Below are 13,967 nucleotides of genomic sequence, written 5' to 3'. Positions count from 1 at the left end.
TTACAACCTTTTGTAACACATACTGATAGTCTTTTTTTTTTTTTATTTTTTCCATCTCCAACTTCTTTAACTACACAAAAATTGTTTTATTTCACCAATCTAAACATCAACAGTTTTTTAATAGATTAACCAATTTGTGATGTTTTACTCTAGATTTCTTTTCTTTTGGTTCTAAATTAGTCTTAACGTTTGGTTTTCCCGAGTTGGTTCTAAATTAGTTTTAAAATTGGTTTATTTGGTTTATAAATCTTCTCTTGCACAAGATTATTTTCTCTGTGCTCATCTGCAAATTCAGGTGTGTGGGGTCAAAGGTGGACCAAATCATAATAATATTAAGCCTACATTAAATCTCTTAGTTTTTTTAAATCTTGATCTTTTTTTTTTTTTTTTGTTTTTCAAGCTTGTACATATGTATTAGTAAAAGGTGTAGGTTCAAACCGTATGTCAGGAAAACTGATAAAGAAAAGATAAGTTTTTTTTTTAATAAGAAAAAAGACTGACTGGCTGACTCGAATAAATGTTGGTGACTTTCAACTCCAGGTCTCAAAATGGCAATAAAGTTCGAGATGTCTCGTTATCTAATCCTAGTAATGAAGCTCTAAAAGTTAAACAAGAGAAAGATATATCGTCAAATGGAACTGGCAATATCTTTGAATCATCGGTACCTATTGCCCAGCTGAAACCAACAAATGAACCGGGATCGGTAAAGATGATCAAAAATTCAACAGATTTTCATAAATTTAAAGAATCAGGTAGATCTCGTTATGGCTGTATTACATGCAAAATACGCAAGAAGAAATGTGACGAAACAAGACCTGTTTGTTCGGATTGCTCTAGATTAAGTAAAAAGTGCTATTACGTTGATCGCGATACAATGACAAACGAAGAGATACAATCACTAAAGAAGAAAGTTGAAATCGAGGAAAGTAATCATAAATTAAGAAAGAGAAAGTTGAAACCGAATCAAGTGCAAGCGTCAGCAGATGAACAACAAAAATCAAGAAACAAGAATAAAAAGAGGAAAAAGAAGGAAAAGGAAAATGTTGCTTCAATGCAGCAAGAGATTGAACCTTTTCCATCAAAGATTTCGACTTTTTCTTCAACTTCATCATCATCAACAACAACTACAGCAAGTTGTCCCAAAGTGGACTCACCAATAACAACAAGCAATATAAAAGAAACTTTGCTGGAGACTAAAGAGCCTGTGACTCCACAATTCGAATCTGCTGACGGAATACTTGTGCCTTCAAAAAGCATGGTACTGTCGCATTCTATCGAATCATTGAGCCTGTTCGCTTTTGATCATGATTCAGCATCACCCTCAACATTTCTAAATTTACTCAAGGAAATGTCTCGAGGGCATGATTACATCACGCAAGCCAACAAAATAGAGGAACAACCTGATGATCATTTAGAGCTTGCAAGTTTTATGCATTTACCTACTTTCAATGGAATTATAGCAGACTCTTTTGACCAGGACGTCACCACCAGTACCACCACCACCACAACAACAACAACAATTACCACCAATAATCATTCAAACGGAGCATCTACAAGCTACTTGGATTTAATTTCATCGATCAACGCACACCTCACTCCTAGCCCTCAACCGCCTTTGTATATTCCTGAACTTGTTAATCCGTCTTACAGTTTTCTATACAACTATTATGTTGATGTTATAACAAACAAGATCTCCATCGCGCCCGTTTCGCAAGACGAAGCAAATTCTTATCAAAAAATATTCCTACCGCTTGCTCATAAGGACAAAGGGGTATTTTATAGTCTCTTGGCATGGGCCGGCTATCAACTAGGAGGAACATGGGAAGAAGAAGCACAAAATTTTGTTAAAAAGGCTTTGGTACATTTTCACTCAAAGGGCGATGAAGATAGACAATCTGTGATTACTAAATTAGCATTAATTTTGACTCTTTGTGCCGCTGAGATATGTAATGGAGATGTCAAAAAATGGGGAGTGTATTTGAACTGGGGTTGGAAGCTATTGGAGTCGCATGGTGGTATTGCTGAGTTCAACAAGTCCAAAGAAGAACATTGGTTGACTACGATTTTTGCCTATCATGATTTATTAGCAAGCCCTGCTGTTCAGAGGGGTACTTATTATTCGCCATTGATATATGACCGTATCTTTGACGATAGTGAAGGATTCATGAAGGGACAGTTGCATCCGCTTATTGGGGTTGCCAAAAGATTGTTCAGATTGATCGGGGATATATCTGACTTGTTGTACAAAAGTAGGAAATTACTAAAGGAATACTATGAACGAGGCACTAACGACGACACTAGCGATACTTGTATGGAAGCAAAGGATGATGGATTTTTGGACTCGGATTTGGACTTTAGTGACACCGAATCTGAAATTAGTCAATATGGCAAATCAGCAAAATTATTATCCTACGTCATTACAAAGGCAAATGAGTTGGAACAACAAATAGACGAGTCCAAACCTGATAAAAAGGATCTTTACAATTTATCAGATCATGACCTTGAGCTACAGTTGACCCTATTTGAAGCTTTTCAATTGAGTGCAAAGTTATTTCTCAGACAGTCTGTACTAAAATGCAATCCATCGCACTTGGAGTCCCAAGTAATGAATATTAATTTGATAAAGTGTTTGGATATCCTAATTGGCTCCCCTGTACAGGCATCTTTGGTGTTTCCCACTTTTATTGCAGGAATACATTGTGTTTCTAAACATGATCAACAAGCAATGCAAGAAAGAGTTAAGGTGTTTATCAAAACTTACGGCATGTTCAATGTCAATAGGGTGAAAGACATTATGGAGAAAATCTGGAAAAAAAACTCGAATGGAAACCAAGTACTTGACTGGCACGAGATTTTGGACGAATTAGGTTGGGATTTGAACTTTGCCTAAGGCATCTTAGAAATAGAAGTACCTTTATAAACTAATATATACATATATTCTATTGGCATTATAACCTTCTTACAGTTGTGTCACGTGATGTTCTTAGCTCATCTCTGAAAAAAGAAAAAATTGAAAAAAAAAATCTTCACTTTAACAAGGCAATATATATATATATATATATATATACCAAAAGAAGATTTGATTTATCCCGCAGTCATGGCTGGATTAGATTACCTTCTTTTTGAAGAGGCTACTGGTTATGGCGTATTCAAAGTTCTTATCCAACAAGATGACATAGCTTCGAGATCCAAAGAAGTGCAAGAAGCTGCCAATGACTTATCCAAATTTTCCAAGATGATTGAATTAGTCTCATTTGCACCATTCAAAGGAGCTGCGCAAGCTTTAGAAAATGCTAATGACATTTCAGAAGGGTTAGTTTCTCCTTATTTAAAAGAAGTATTGGAGCATAACTTGCCAAAGACAACTAAAAAAGTTAAGCTTGGGGTATCGGATAAGAATTTGGGTCCTTCCATCAAGGAAATTTTTCCCAATGTTGATGTTTTGCCTAGTGAAATAGTTCAAGATTTCCTTAGAGGTATTAGGGTATTTGGACCTAAATTATTTAAAGATTTACAAGATGGGGATATTGAAAGGGCACAATTAGGTTTAGGACATGCTTTTTCAAGAGCAAAAGTCAAGTTTTCAGTACAAAAGAATGATAATCATATTATTCAAGCTATTGCACTTTTGGATCAATTGGACAAAGACATAAATACATTCTCAATGAGGGTGAAGGAGTGGTATGGTTGGCATTTTCCAGAATTGGCCAAGATTGTTCCTGACAATTACCAATTTGCTAAATTAGTGCTATATATTAAAGACAAATCGAATCTCACTGAGGAAGACTTGCATGGAGTTGCAGCTATCCTCAACGACGATTCGGGGTTAGCACAAAGGGTTATTGACAATGCCAAAATTTCTATGGGCCAAGATGTCAGTGAGCAAGATATGCAAAATGTGCTTACATTTGCTCAAAGGGTGGTTAATTTGACTGAATACAGACAACGATTGTTCAAATACCTCACTGACAAGATGCACACGGTTGCACCTAACTTATCAACATTAATTGGTGAAGTTGTTGGGGCCCGGTTAATCTCACATGCAGGTTCGTTGACAAATTTATCAAAACAAGCCGCATCAACAGTACAAATCTTGGGTGCTGAAAAGGCCTTGTTTAGAGCTTTGAAAACAAAAGGTAATACTCCGAAATATGGATTGATTTACCACTCGTCCTTCATCGGCAGAGCAAACGCTAAAAACAAAGGTAGAATTTCAAGGTATTTGGCTAATAAATGTTCTATTGCCTCAAGAATAGATAACTACAGTGATGAGCCAACTACTGCTTTTGGAGAAATATTAAAGAAACAAGTTGAGGACCGTTTAAAGTTTTACGATACAGGAGCACCACCAATGAAAAATTCAGATGCTATCAAAGCCGCAATAGCTTTAAATGCTAGGGACTTGGTAGGCAACGATGTAGTTATGGAAGACGCTGAAGTAGAGGAACCAGGTAAAGAAAAGAAAGAGAAGAAGGAGAAGAAGGAAAAGAAGGAAAAGAAGGAGAAGAAGGAGAAGAAGGAAAAGAAGGAAAAGAAGGAAAAGAAAGATAAAAAAGAAAAGAAGGAAAAGAAAAGAAAATCTGAGGATTCTGAAGAGACTCCAAAGAAGAAGAAGAAGAAGTCCAAGGATTAGGTAAGTAAGTAACCTCAATCCGCTTTCTGTATAATACAAATTTTTTTTGGAAAAAAAAAAAAATAAAAAGAAAAAAAAAAACAAAAAGACGATGCCTTTCTGTAGATACTTGTTTTGAAATTGTTTTGCATTTTTTGAATTTTTCCTTTTCTTTGTTTCCTACTTTACTTACTATATTTGCGAGCCAATAAGAGCAACATGGTCAAGATATAAAGATTTAAAGGTTCTGAAGATTTATCTCTATTCAAATTCTCATTTTCTTTTCTCATTTTTTCCCTTTGGATCTTCTTTCTCTCTTGTGATGATATTCCCAACAATCTTGAAAGTTCTAGCAATCTCACTTGAATAACCGTCGCTTGAAGTCTTTTTATGATCGGGAAAATGTGAGCCAACAAATTGTTCCAAATGTTCATTTATGGGTCCAATTACGGGGTCTGCTTGGCTAGAAACTATCCCCTTTCCATTCTCATCGTAAACATGGGCTTGGAAACCTTCTTTGGCATCAACGATTCTTGTTTTTGTAGGTTCCACAATGTTTTTATTAACAGGCTCGATAATGTTTCTCGATACAGTTTCATTTATTCCACTAATTGTATGTTGAACGGTATCAACAGCATGAACAACAGGTGTAGTAATTGGATCGGTTATATCTTGAACTTCAACTGTTTGCAAACTTGGTATCCACTTATCTATTTGATCCAAAATTGAGTTGGAATACTTATCACCAGTCTCAACAATGTACTTGAATGGTTGATAGTTTCGAATAAATCCAAGTGTAGATCTTCCTGTATTGATAGCAACTCCACTCAATGGTATATAGCCTATAATAGTAGAGCTTGTTTTAACCAATGGGTAGTTTTTCAAATGACTTGGGGTGAGCAATTTAGTGGGACCGTGAGCTGGAGCTGGTTGATTTTGATTTGGGTTTGAATTACCGTTTTCTGGCTGCTGAACAACTGGTTCTAATTGCGAGGAACTTCCTTCAACTACCAGATTTTCTGCGGGTGGTTTGGTAGAAGTTGTAGTAGTAGGTGACATGAGAGATAGTAATGGCTCGAAAATGTCTAGCACGGTTAGAAAGCAAGCTAATAATGAAAAAGAAATTAGTTCAACAGTTGCTGCCATACAAGAAATAAAAGGAAAGGCAAAAAAAAAAATAAAAAAAAAAAAAAAAGTCTTTATGTATATCTAAAAAAGAAAAAGAAGAAGGGAACTATTACTTCTACAGATAAGGGAAGGGTCCCCCTTCTAGTCATTGTTTTTTGTTGTTGTAGTTTGTTTTCTTTTTAGTTCTTTTTATTTTTTATTAGTATGTTAGATCGAATTTAGCTGCAAAAAAGAAAGAAAAAAATATTGAAATGGCTGCGAAAAAAGTTGTTGCTTGTTAAATTTGATATGTGATACACTATTGAGCAGAGCGAGAAAGTGGAGGACCCTGACCGACACTAAAGAAAAAGAAGAAGACAAAAATAACAAGTCATGTTTCAGTTTTCTACCCCTAACACCTTGGTAAACAAAACTAAATCGAATATTGAATAATAAGAAATGAATGTAAGTTAGTTAGTCCGCTTTCTGAGGGGAATAGTCTCTAGACATGCCCCCCAGAGCATCATAAGTGTAGAGCCATTGCATCGAAAGTATATTCGTCAAAAGTTGCAATGTCATTACCGTCGACTTTTTTAAAATGCTCAAAAAAATCATCTGATGAAGAGCTAATTTCAAAAGCGCTCGTTTCTTCCTCGCTTGAGCTCTCGTAGTCGTCATAGTAGCATAAAGTGTTTAACAAATGTCCAGTCTCTTCATTGTAGCCGTCGAAATTAACATATGGACTTGACTTTGGGTTCGATGATATCCCCAGATCCTCTAAACTCAGATCTTTTTGATGGTATACCATTTCCAAATTGTTAACATTGTTGAATTGATTTGGTTTAACTAGAGAGTTTTTGAAATATTCATACTCGCACATGCGCACATTATTCAATTCTTTCCCAGTTAAATCAGAAGGGGTATGATTTTTTTTAGTTGCCTTTGATACATCAGTTAATTTTTGTTCCATTATCCTCGTATCATCACTGTCCTCAAGCTTATACTGTTTCGTTACTTTTTCAAACTCCAACACCGGTTTATAAGTCTGCTCCTGTACATTACCAACAGACATTTTCAAATTGTTCATAGCTAGTTTCTTCTCAGTGGCAATAAACTTTTGTTGCTGCAGTTGCTGCTGTTGTTGCTGTAATTCATTGTCTTTTGCAATAGGACTACTTGAATAATTCCTCCTTTCAACAGATTTCAAAACTAGCTCGTCAATCTTGACACTCGACCTCGTAGTTGGCTTTTTATCTCTACTACTCAGTCTCAAATTGGATTTGCTTTTCGTCTTTACTATTTTCCCCGTCTTATTGCCAGTTGTAGATATTAAGGTCTTTGCAAAATCAGCAGTTGGATATAACTCCACTTGGTTTAATCCAAATATTCTATGGTTCAAATGCACATCCTTTACCTTACTAGTCATTATAAGTTCCTGGGTACCTTTTATTCTCATATCACTGGTCATTATCATAATACTGCTTTGCTCAAACAAGTCCCTTTCATGTTCAGGAATCAATTGGAACAATGCATCTTCTTCTCTCAACATGTTATAGTACATGCGGTCATAAATAGCCAAATACAAAATCTCCCTCAAAAAGGACTGAATCACCGGTCTCTTGTTATAGCTTCGCAAATCAACTTCTTTCAAATCAAATTGAGGGTGTCTTAGAATATTGATCAATACCTCTACTCTACCAAACTTATCCAAATGATCTGGCTCAATATGGTTTACATGTTGGGGCCACCATGAAGGTTTTGTCTTGTTGAAATCACGATATGGAAATAATGCTTGTTTAAAAGGTTCAATGATCTTGATCCATGATTTTGCTACTTCTTTACAAACAACCTGCGATAAAGAGTTGAATAAATCGCGGTATTGTTTAATCAAAGTAGTCGGGTGCTGGTTTTTGTACAATTTCAAAAGCCGCATTTGGGATAAAGTAGGTTTAATGGTGGTTAGTGTTGCTCTTCCTAAAATATCCTTGATTTCTTCAACCTGATCAAGGTTATACTGAGACGAATGCTGGCACTTGATTTCAGAATTGGGATTCGAATCTTTTGTAATTAATATGAATTTCATAGAATTCTCTTTGGACAATTGATGCAAGGTATTAACAACCTCCTGTAAACGTAAATCTTGGTGTACCATCATAATGCTGTGTCTTTTTATTCAAATCGACTCGATTCTTATTTTTTTTTTTTTTGATTCTTGTGTTTTACAAAAAATTTCCAAAGATATTCAAATCGGTATAAATAGATTAACAAAGACTCTTCACGGGTGTAAAATTTCGAGTCTTGTCTCCTCCCCGCCCTTGCTCATAAATCTCTTGATATCACAGTTTTTTTTGTCTTTTTTTTTTCTTTGATTATTCCCTCTCACTCGATTGTTTTCTTTTCGTCGATTTTTTCACCAGCATCATCTTGATCAGGATGTTAACAAAATAGAGTAGTCCTGACAAGCCCTCATTGTAGAATTGACAACCACGGCGTAGTTAACCTATCCCATATTCCTTGAATTGAAAAAAAAAAAGAAAAAATTAAAATAAAATAAAATAAAATATTGCAACTTTTCGGTCTTCTTGGTGAAAAAAAAAAAAAAAAAACCTCTTGATAAAAAAGTATGAGGAGATAGGCATTATCAGTTCATGGCACTCCGTATATGACAACTATAACCCTCCATACATCATCAGCAGGTTTGAGTGTGCGAGTGTGTGTCTGTGTGCGCGTGTGTGTGTGTGTGTGTGTGCGCGTGTGTGTGTATATGTGTGTGTGTGGTAGTTATACGCCCCTGCATTACGGATTTACACAATTATTCCCCTTAATTATGGTATTATGGTATTCTTATACCCCCCCTAAAATTTAAATATTACTCCCTTACTGGCTCTAAAAAATATCTAAATTTAGCAATTAAAAAAAAAAAAAAACAAGCATTGATTTTAAGTCTGCCAAGGTGCAAAGCTCTTACATCTCAATGAGTATAATCCTCAAATTCATCCCGCCCTAGTTCATACTCTTTTGGTTCAATATCCCCTTAATTCCTATCCCCCCCCCCCTAAAACCTTTTTCTTTAACTTTTTCATTAAATGAAATTTTTTTTTTTTACGTCAAAGTGAAAACTTTCTCGCTTAAAAATCTTCGCTTATTTTACGCAATTTGCTTTCTTCTTCTTTTTTGGTTGTTATGTATAACAATAGCCTACTGACTAAATTGGACTTTCAACGATGCAAGAGACGAAAGTAAGTAGAAGCCTACTTTCGTAGATCTCTTAACGAGGACCAAACTGGAACTAGGAACCAGAAACTAGGAACTAACCCATGCATTTTGCATTTTGCACTTTGCACCCCCAAGTGGAGAATGTTCAAATCACATTGTGTGGTTCCTGTGTATCCTGTATATTCCGATTTCCTGTATAATCTCCGTGTCTTGTGTGGTGTGTATGTGTGTGTGTGATTCGTGATAGGGATTATTGGTTAACTCTACCCCTCTCTCTTTGAATTGTCCCCCCCCCCCCCATCGCTTTTTTTTGACTTTAATTACACTGCCTCCTGTAAATACTTTGGATTCCCTTTTGGGATGAAAAGTTACTTTAATTGGTGCAAATAATTTTTTGTTTCAAACAACTATCCTAATGAAAAACACAATGTCATTTACACTAAAGGGCACAACCAGCACCACAAAACCTAATTGACCTTAAGAAACTAAGGTAATTTTGTTGCAATTAGCAACTGGTAGAATCTCTCCATTATCTGTCATCTCTAAATCTACATCTCAACATCTCAACATCTTCATCTCTACATCTCAACATCTTCATCTCTACATCTCAACATCTTCATCTCTACATCTCAACATCTTCATCTCTACATCTCAACATCTTATTCATCTCAACATCTTATTTATCTTATTCATCTCTTTGTATCTCTATGAAGCTCTACTCCATATGTAATCTATACAAATAATCAGAAATCTAAATCATCATGTAAATTTTTACTCCAATCATCTTACTACTTTTCAACATCTTAGTCATCTCTTTGTATCTCCATGAAGCTCTACTCCAATCATCTTACTAGTTTTCATTTTCATTTTCATTTTGAATCTTGAATTTTGAAAATTTTTCTTTTCAAGATTTCTGTCATTTCCCAAGATGAGCCAAATTTGATTCATCTCCTTCAACTTGAAGCTAGTATGTGTAAATTCTCCCCTCTAATCGAAGCAAGTAATCAATATTTTCTTCCACCAGGGAGCTTTTTGGTACCTTTCCCTCTCTTCGGCATTCTCCAATTGCAATATTCCCGAATCATAAATCACTCTATCCTTATCAACGTCGATATCGTCAAGTTTCTTGTACAACTTCCAATTCTTTGTCCAAATTTTATGACAAACGTAGCAAAGTACAAAAACAGGTGCTCCAAGGTAGTTTTGGAAAAAATTATTGGCATCGGGGGTGCCCTTGGGGAAAAGTGAAATCCAAAATTGTGCAATCAATATAAGGATATTAATAACAATCGCCAAGTACGATCCCCATATTCCTGTTGGCGAGACATATGCTAAACTCTCTACTGGAATTCCATGATGTTTCAATGCAAATCTGAAGCGTACATGACAAACACAAATAAACAACCAGCAGACAACAAACGAGATACCTGAAATCGACAATAGCCAGTTAAAAACAATTTCCTCCTTATCATAAGTGGCAATAAATGCAAAGAATGACGACAAGATTGTTACAAACCAAGCAGTCAATGGTCTTCCTTCTTTATCAATATAAAGCAACCATTTGGGCGCTAATTTCTGCTCTGCTAATGATTGGATCAACCTTTGTGAACTATACATGGCGGCAGTAGCAACTGATGTCACTGAGATTAAAATAACTGCATTGATAATATGTGGTAACGCCTTAATACCATGCATCTCAGCTGCAATAACATATGGAGATGCGTGAGTTGCTGAGTCTCCTGAACCCATCAACCTATCCGAATTATATGGCACCAATAAACCAACAAATACCAATGAACCCAAGAATAAAATTATAACCTTTACATACACTAACTTCGTTGCGGCTCTAATTGAAGCTCTTGGATGCTTAGTTTCACTTGCTGAAACACTAATAAATTCAGAACCACCTAATGAAAATGCACCTGTAACAAAAACAGAAGCTAAACCTTTAAAGCTGGTAAAGGCTCCAGGATTGTGGTAATACTTACCTCCAACAAAACCCTGAGGTCCTCCTCCTACATCAATAACTAATCCAAAAATGATGAACCCACAAAGCATCAACACTTTGCACGAATTGAATATTGTTTCACAAACCGAGTAACATTTGGATCCAAAAAGATTTATCAAGACAACAACAACCAAGAATATGACAACCCAGACATCGGGGTTTATACTAGTGGTCCAAAACTTAATTGTCATTGATGCAGTAACCAATTCTAAACTTATAACACAGCACCACTGGAAAGCATAAGTCCACCCTACTGCAAATCCCAAACTCTCATCAAGGAATTTAGTATAGTAGGATTGAAATCCACCGGGTAATCCACTATATGCAATAGTTAGTTCAGACAAGGAGTGCATCATTGGTGCCAACATAATAAGGCCTGTAATGGCATAAGCAATTAAAACACCAGCTGGACCAGCTAATCTCAACTTGTCACCAGCAGCAACCAAAAGCCCGGTACCCAACCCAGTCGATAGTGACATTAATCTCAATTCAGTTTTCAGAATAGCTTTTTTACGATCTGCACCTGCTTCTTCAACAGGTGGTGCTCTTTTGAAACCATCTAAAAATGATGCAAAAATATTCTTTGGTGCTGGTTTTACCGAGGCCGAAGATACGGAATAATTATCATAATCTTGTTTCTCATTACTGATTTTTTCAGCTATTTGAGTAGAAGAATTTTGTCCATTGAATAACGACATGACTATAAACCTTTAAGCAAAACAAAAAAAAAACGGGGGGAGGTGGGAAATAAAAGTTTGATAAATAAAATAGCTTAGATTGGATTGTACTCAGTTGTACTAGAATTGTACCAAGTTTGTATGCTTTGTACTGATATGAATATTTAGTTTTGGAGATCTGTGAATGGATCTAAGCTTGCATAACAAATTAATGCTATTTCCACGTATGCTATAAGATCTCAAGGATATAAGGGGGCAGGGAAAAAAAGCAAAAGAAAAGGGAAAGATGACTTTATAAAGAACAAAAAGAGGCAGGAAAAGGGAAAGCCAGAGGTGCAATTCAAAAATATAGGTTTTTATTCTGGATATTTAAATGAATCTTGGAAATTTGAGATCTTGATCTTTTGACCTTTTGTTAAGAAAGAAAAGAAAAAAAAAAAAAAAAATACACATATTGGGGTTGATGCATTATGCATAATCAGCTAGCTCTAAATTGGTTGGTAGGTTCAAAAAAAAATTGATAAAGAGTAAAGACAAGAGTTAAAGAGTGGGTGAAGAATTACTAGTGTCAATCTTAACCAAAAGTTTTTTAAAATCTTTGGTTTAATAGGTTTTGTTCCATGCATCATAAAAAAGGCTCTTATTTTGTTGTACAAGAGAAAAAATAAAAGATAATTCTTGAAGGGTTAAAAGTTTCGGAGTAGATTTTTTTTTATAGTGCGTTCAACAAAAAAACCTCCTCGCCTCGTACCCTTAACGCATACATCTATTAATACCAACACTGACATTATTACAGAATTACAAGGCAGTCTTTTTTTATTTTTTATTTTTTTTGCTCCACTTGGTTCCCTGTTGCCAAGATTATAGTATCGCGACTATAGGATGAACCTATTAGTGAAACACATTTCAACTATCTTCAACAAAAAAGAGCAAACATTTACTATGCATATAAATGAAAATTCTGCAGAGTTCATCCTAGATGTGAAAAATGCCACAAAATATAGAAGATGAGGAGCATTTTTTTTTAATTTATTTATTTCACTTTCGGGTAAACTACCTTTAGAAGAAGAAGAGAAAAGGATGAACAAATCTGTACCTGTTCATCAACAGAAAACAAACAGTAATATCTACAGGAAAGAGTGAGAGGAAAGGAGGCGTGTGTGGGGATGGTGGATGGGGGAGTTAAAAGACATTTTCTCTATAAATTCCATGCAACAAAGACGAAAAACAACTTAGTCATTGATTATTGTTGTTTATTTTCTTTAGTTTTTATTTTTTTTTCTTTCCTTGAACTTGACTCTCATGTTTGTACAATCTTTCTTCAATTTGCCGTTTGCAACTAAAACATCAAGCTCAGTAATTGGTTTCTTTTTTTAGTTTGATTGTTTGAAAAACTTTACGTATTAAGCGTACATTTTTGTGTTATGATGCCATTTTTTTTTTTTTCTTTTCCAATCGGCGTTTGAACACGGACTTTCGTTTAAATTTTTTGGAAAGAGAGGCCCGAGGAATGCAAGTGGTTTCGTCATTGAAAAGCTCTTTTTACCCCACAAGGATTAAAAGACAAAGGAGACTCTGGGGTACATGAGTGAGGTTTAGAATATCATCATCATTTTTTTTATTATTTCTACCCCTTCTCTTATATGTTTGAATATAATTACAGTTTAACGTAAGATGGAAAAAATAAAATAAAAAAGTTGTTTACATTGTGGAATCGTCGGTAAAGTTTACCTTGATATATTTTTATCGTTTCTACATGAAAATAAAAGGTTAACAATAGCGATTATCAAAAGATATAAATTTATATTAGCTGGGGCTTAAAAGACAGATAAACTATTAGTCCATTAGTGGAGGCTTGGAAAGGCTTCAACTTAACTGATATCTCCCTGCACAGCTAATCGTTCAACAGATTTGATTGTTTTATCTTGTCTTTTACCAAGACATACTTGGTTGACTTTTTTTGCATTTGAGTATACGATTTTTTTTTTTTGAATGCAGAGATATGACGTTATATTTGTCAAAAATAGCAAGCATGGGAAATGGAACCAATCTGTAGGAATGTCTGTTACATTGACTCTTGGATTGCACTAATACTTGATGTTTACGACTATTCTTTGTGTTTCGGGACCATTAAGGTGATATTGTAGAGAACTTTCTGCGGTTTCGGACACAATTGATGTTACTCTATTGTTATGTTATAATTCGTCATACTAACCATGACTATTAATATTACTGGCATCAGGTACAGAAATCTTAGTCTACCAACTAAAGTAAAGAAGAAGAAAAATTACAAGATCTGCGGATTAATTTGTCCATTATATTTTATTTTTCTTGTTGGAGCAAACGG

At 35.1% G+C, this 13,967-nt stretch overlaps 5 protein-coding genes across 5 annotated transcripts; 2 read left to right on the top strand and 3 right to left on the bottom strand. All coding sequences in view use genetic code 12, as the record gives it.

Moving 5' to 3' along the window:
* Positions 1-517: 517 nt before the first annotated feature.
* UGA3 (Uga3p) lies at positions 518-2,890 on the top strand (the record flags this gene model as incomplete). Its single annotated transcript, XM_049323651.1, has 1 exon — positions 518-2,890. The coding sequence occupies one exon, from the start codon at positions 518-520 to the stop codon at positions 2,888-2,890; it is 2,373 nt and encodes a 790-aa protein (XP_049182696.1).
* Positions 2,891-3,097: 207 nt separating this feature from the next.
* On the top strand, positions 3,098-4,633 carry SIK1 (snoRNP complex protein; the record flags this gene model as incomplete). The annotated part of the gene is made up of 1 exon (XM_049323640.1): positions 3,098-4,633. The coding sequence occupies one exon, from the start codon at positions 3,098-3,100 to the stop codon at positions 4,631-4,633; it is 1,536 nt and encodes a 511-aa protein (XP_049182695.1).
* Positions 4,634-4,885: 252 nt separating this feature from the next.
* Positions 4,886-5,671, bottom strand: KGF56_000242 (uncharacterized protein; the record flags this gene model as incomplete). Its single annotated transcript, XM_049323629.1, has 1 exon — positions 4,886-5,671. One exon carries the CDS (start codon positions 5,669-5,671, stop codon positions 4,886-4,888), a length of 786 nt encoding a protein of 261 aa, XP_049182694.1.
* A 571-nt stretch (positions 5,672-6,242) lies between these two features.
* Positions 6,243-7,874, bottom strand: KGF56_000241 (uncharacterized protein; the record flags this gene model as incomplete). The annotated part of the gene is made up of 1 exon (XM_049323618.1): positions 6,243-7,874. The coding sequence occupies one exon, from the start codon at positions 7,872-7,874 to the stop codon at positions 6,243-6,245; it is 1,632 nt and encodes a 543-aa protein (XP_049182693.1).
* A 2,048-nt stretch (positions 7,875-9,922) lies between these two features.
* Positions 9,923-11,641, bottom strand: KGF56_000240 (uncharacterized protein; the record flags this gene model as incomplete). The annotated part of the gene is made up of 1 exon (XM_049323607.1): positions 9,923-11,641. The coding sequence occupies one exon, from the start codon at positions 11,639-11,641 to the stop codon at positions 9,923-9,925; it is 1,719 nt and encodes a 572-aa protein (XP_049182692.1).
* Positions 11,642-13,967: the final 2,326 nt, after the last annotated feature.

The sequence above is a fragment of the Candida oxycetoniae genome (genome assembly GCF_023343755.2).
Source record: "Candida oxycetoniae strain CBS 10844 chromosome Unknown scaffold8, whole genome shotgun sequence".
NCBI classification, from domain to species: domain Eukaryota; kingdom Fungi; phylum Ascomycota; class Pichiomycetes; order Serinales; family Debaryomycetaceae; genus Lodderomyces; species Lodderomyces oxycetoniae.
Note: the sequence above shows the minus strand (reverse complement) of the source record. Positions and strands in the feature narration are given on the sequence as shown.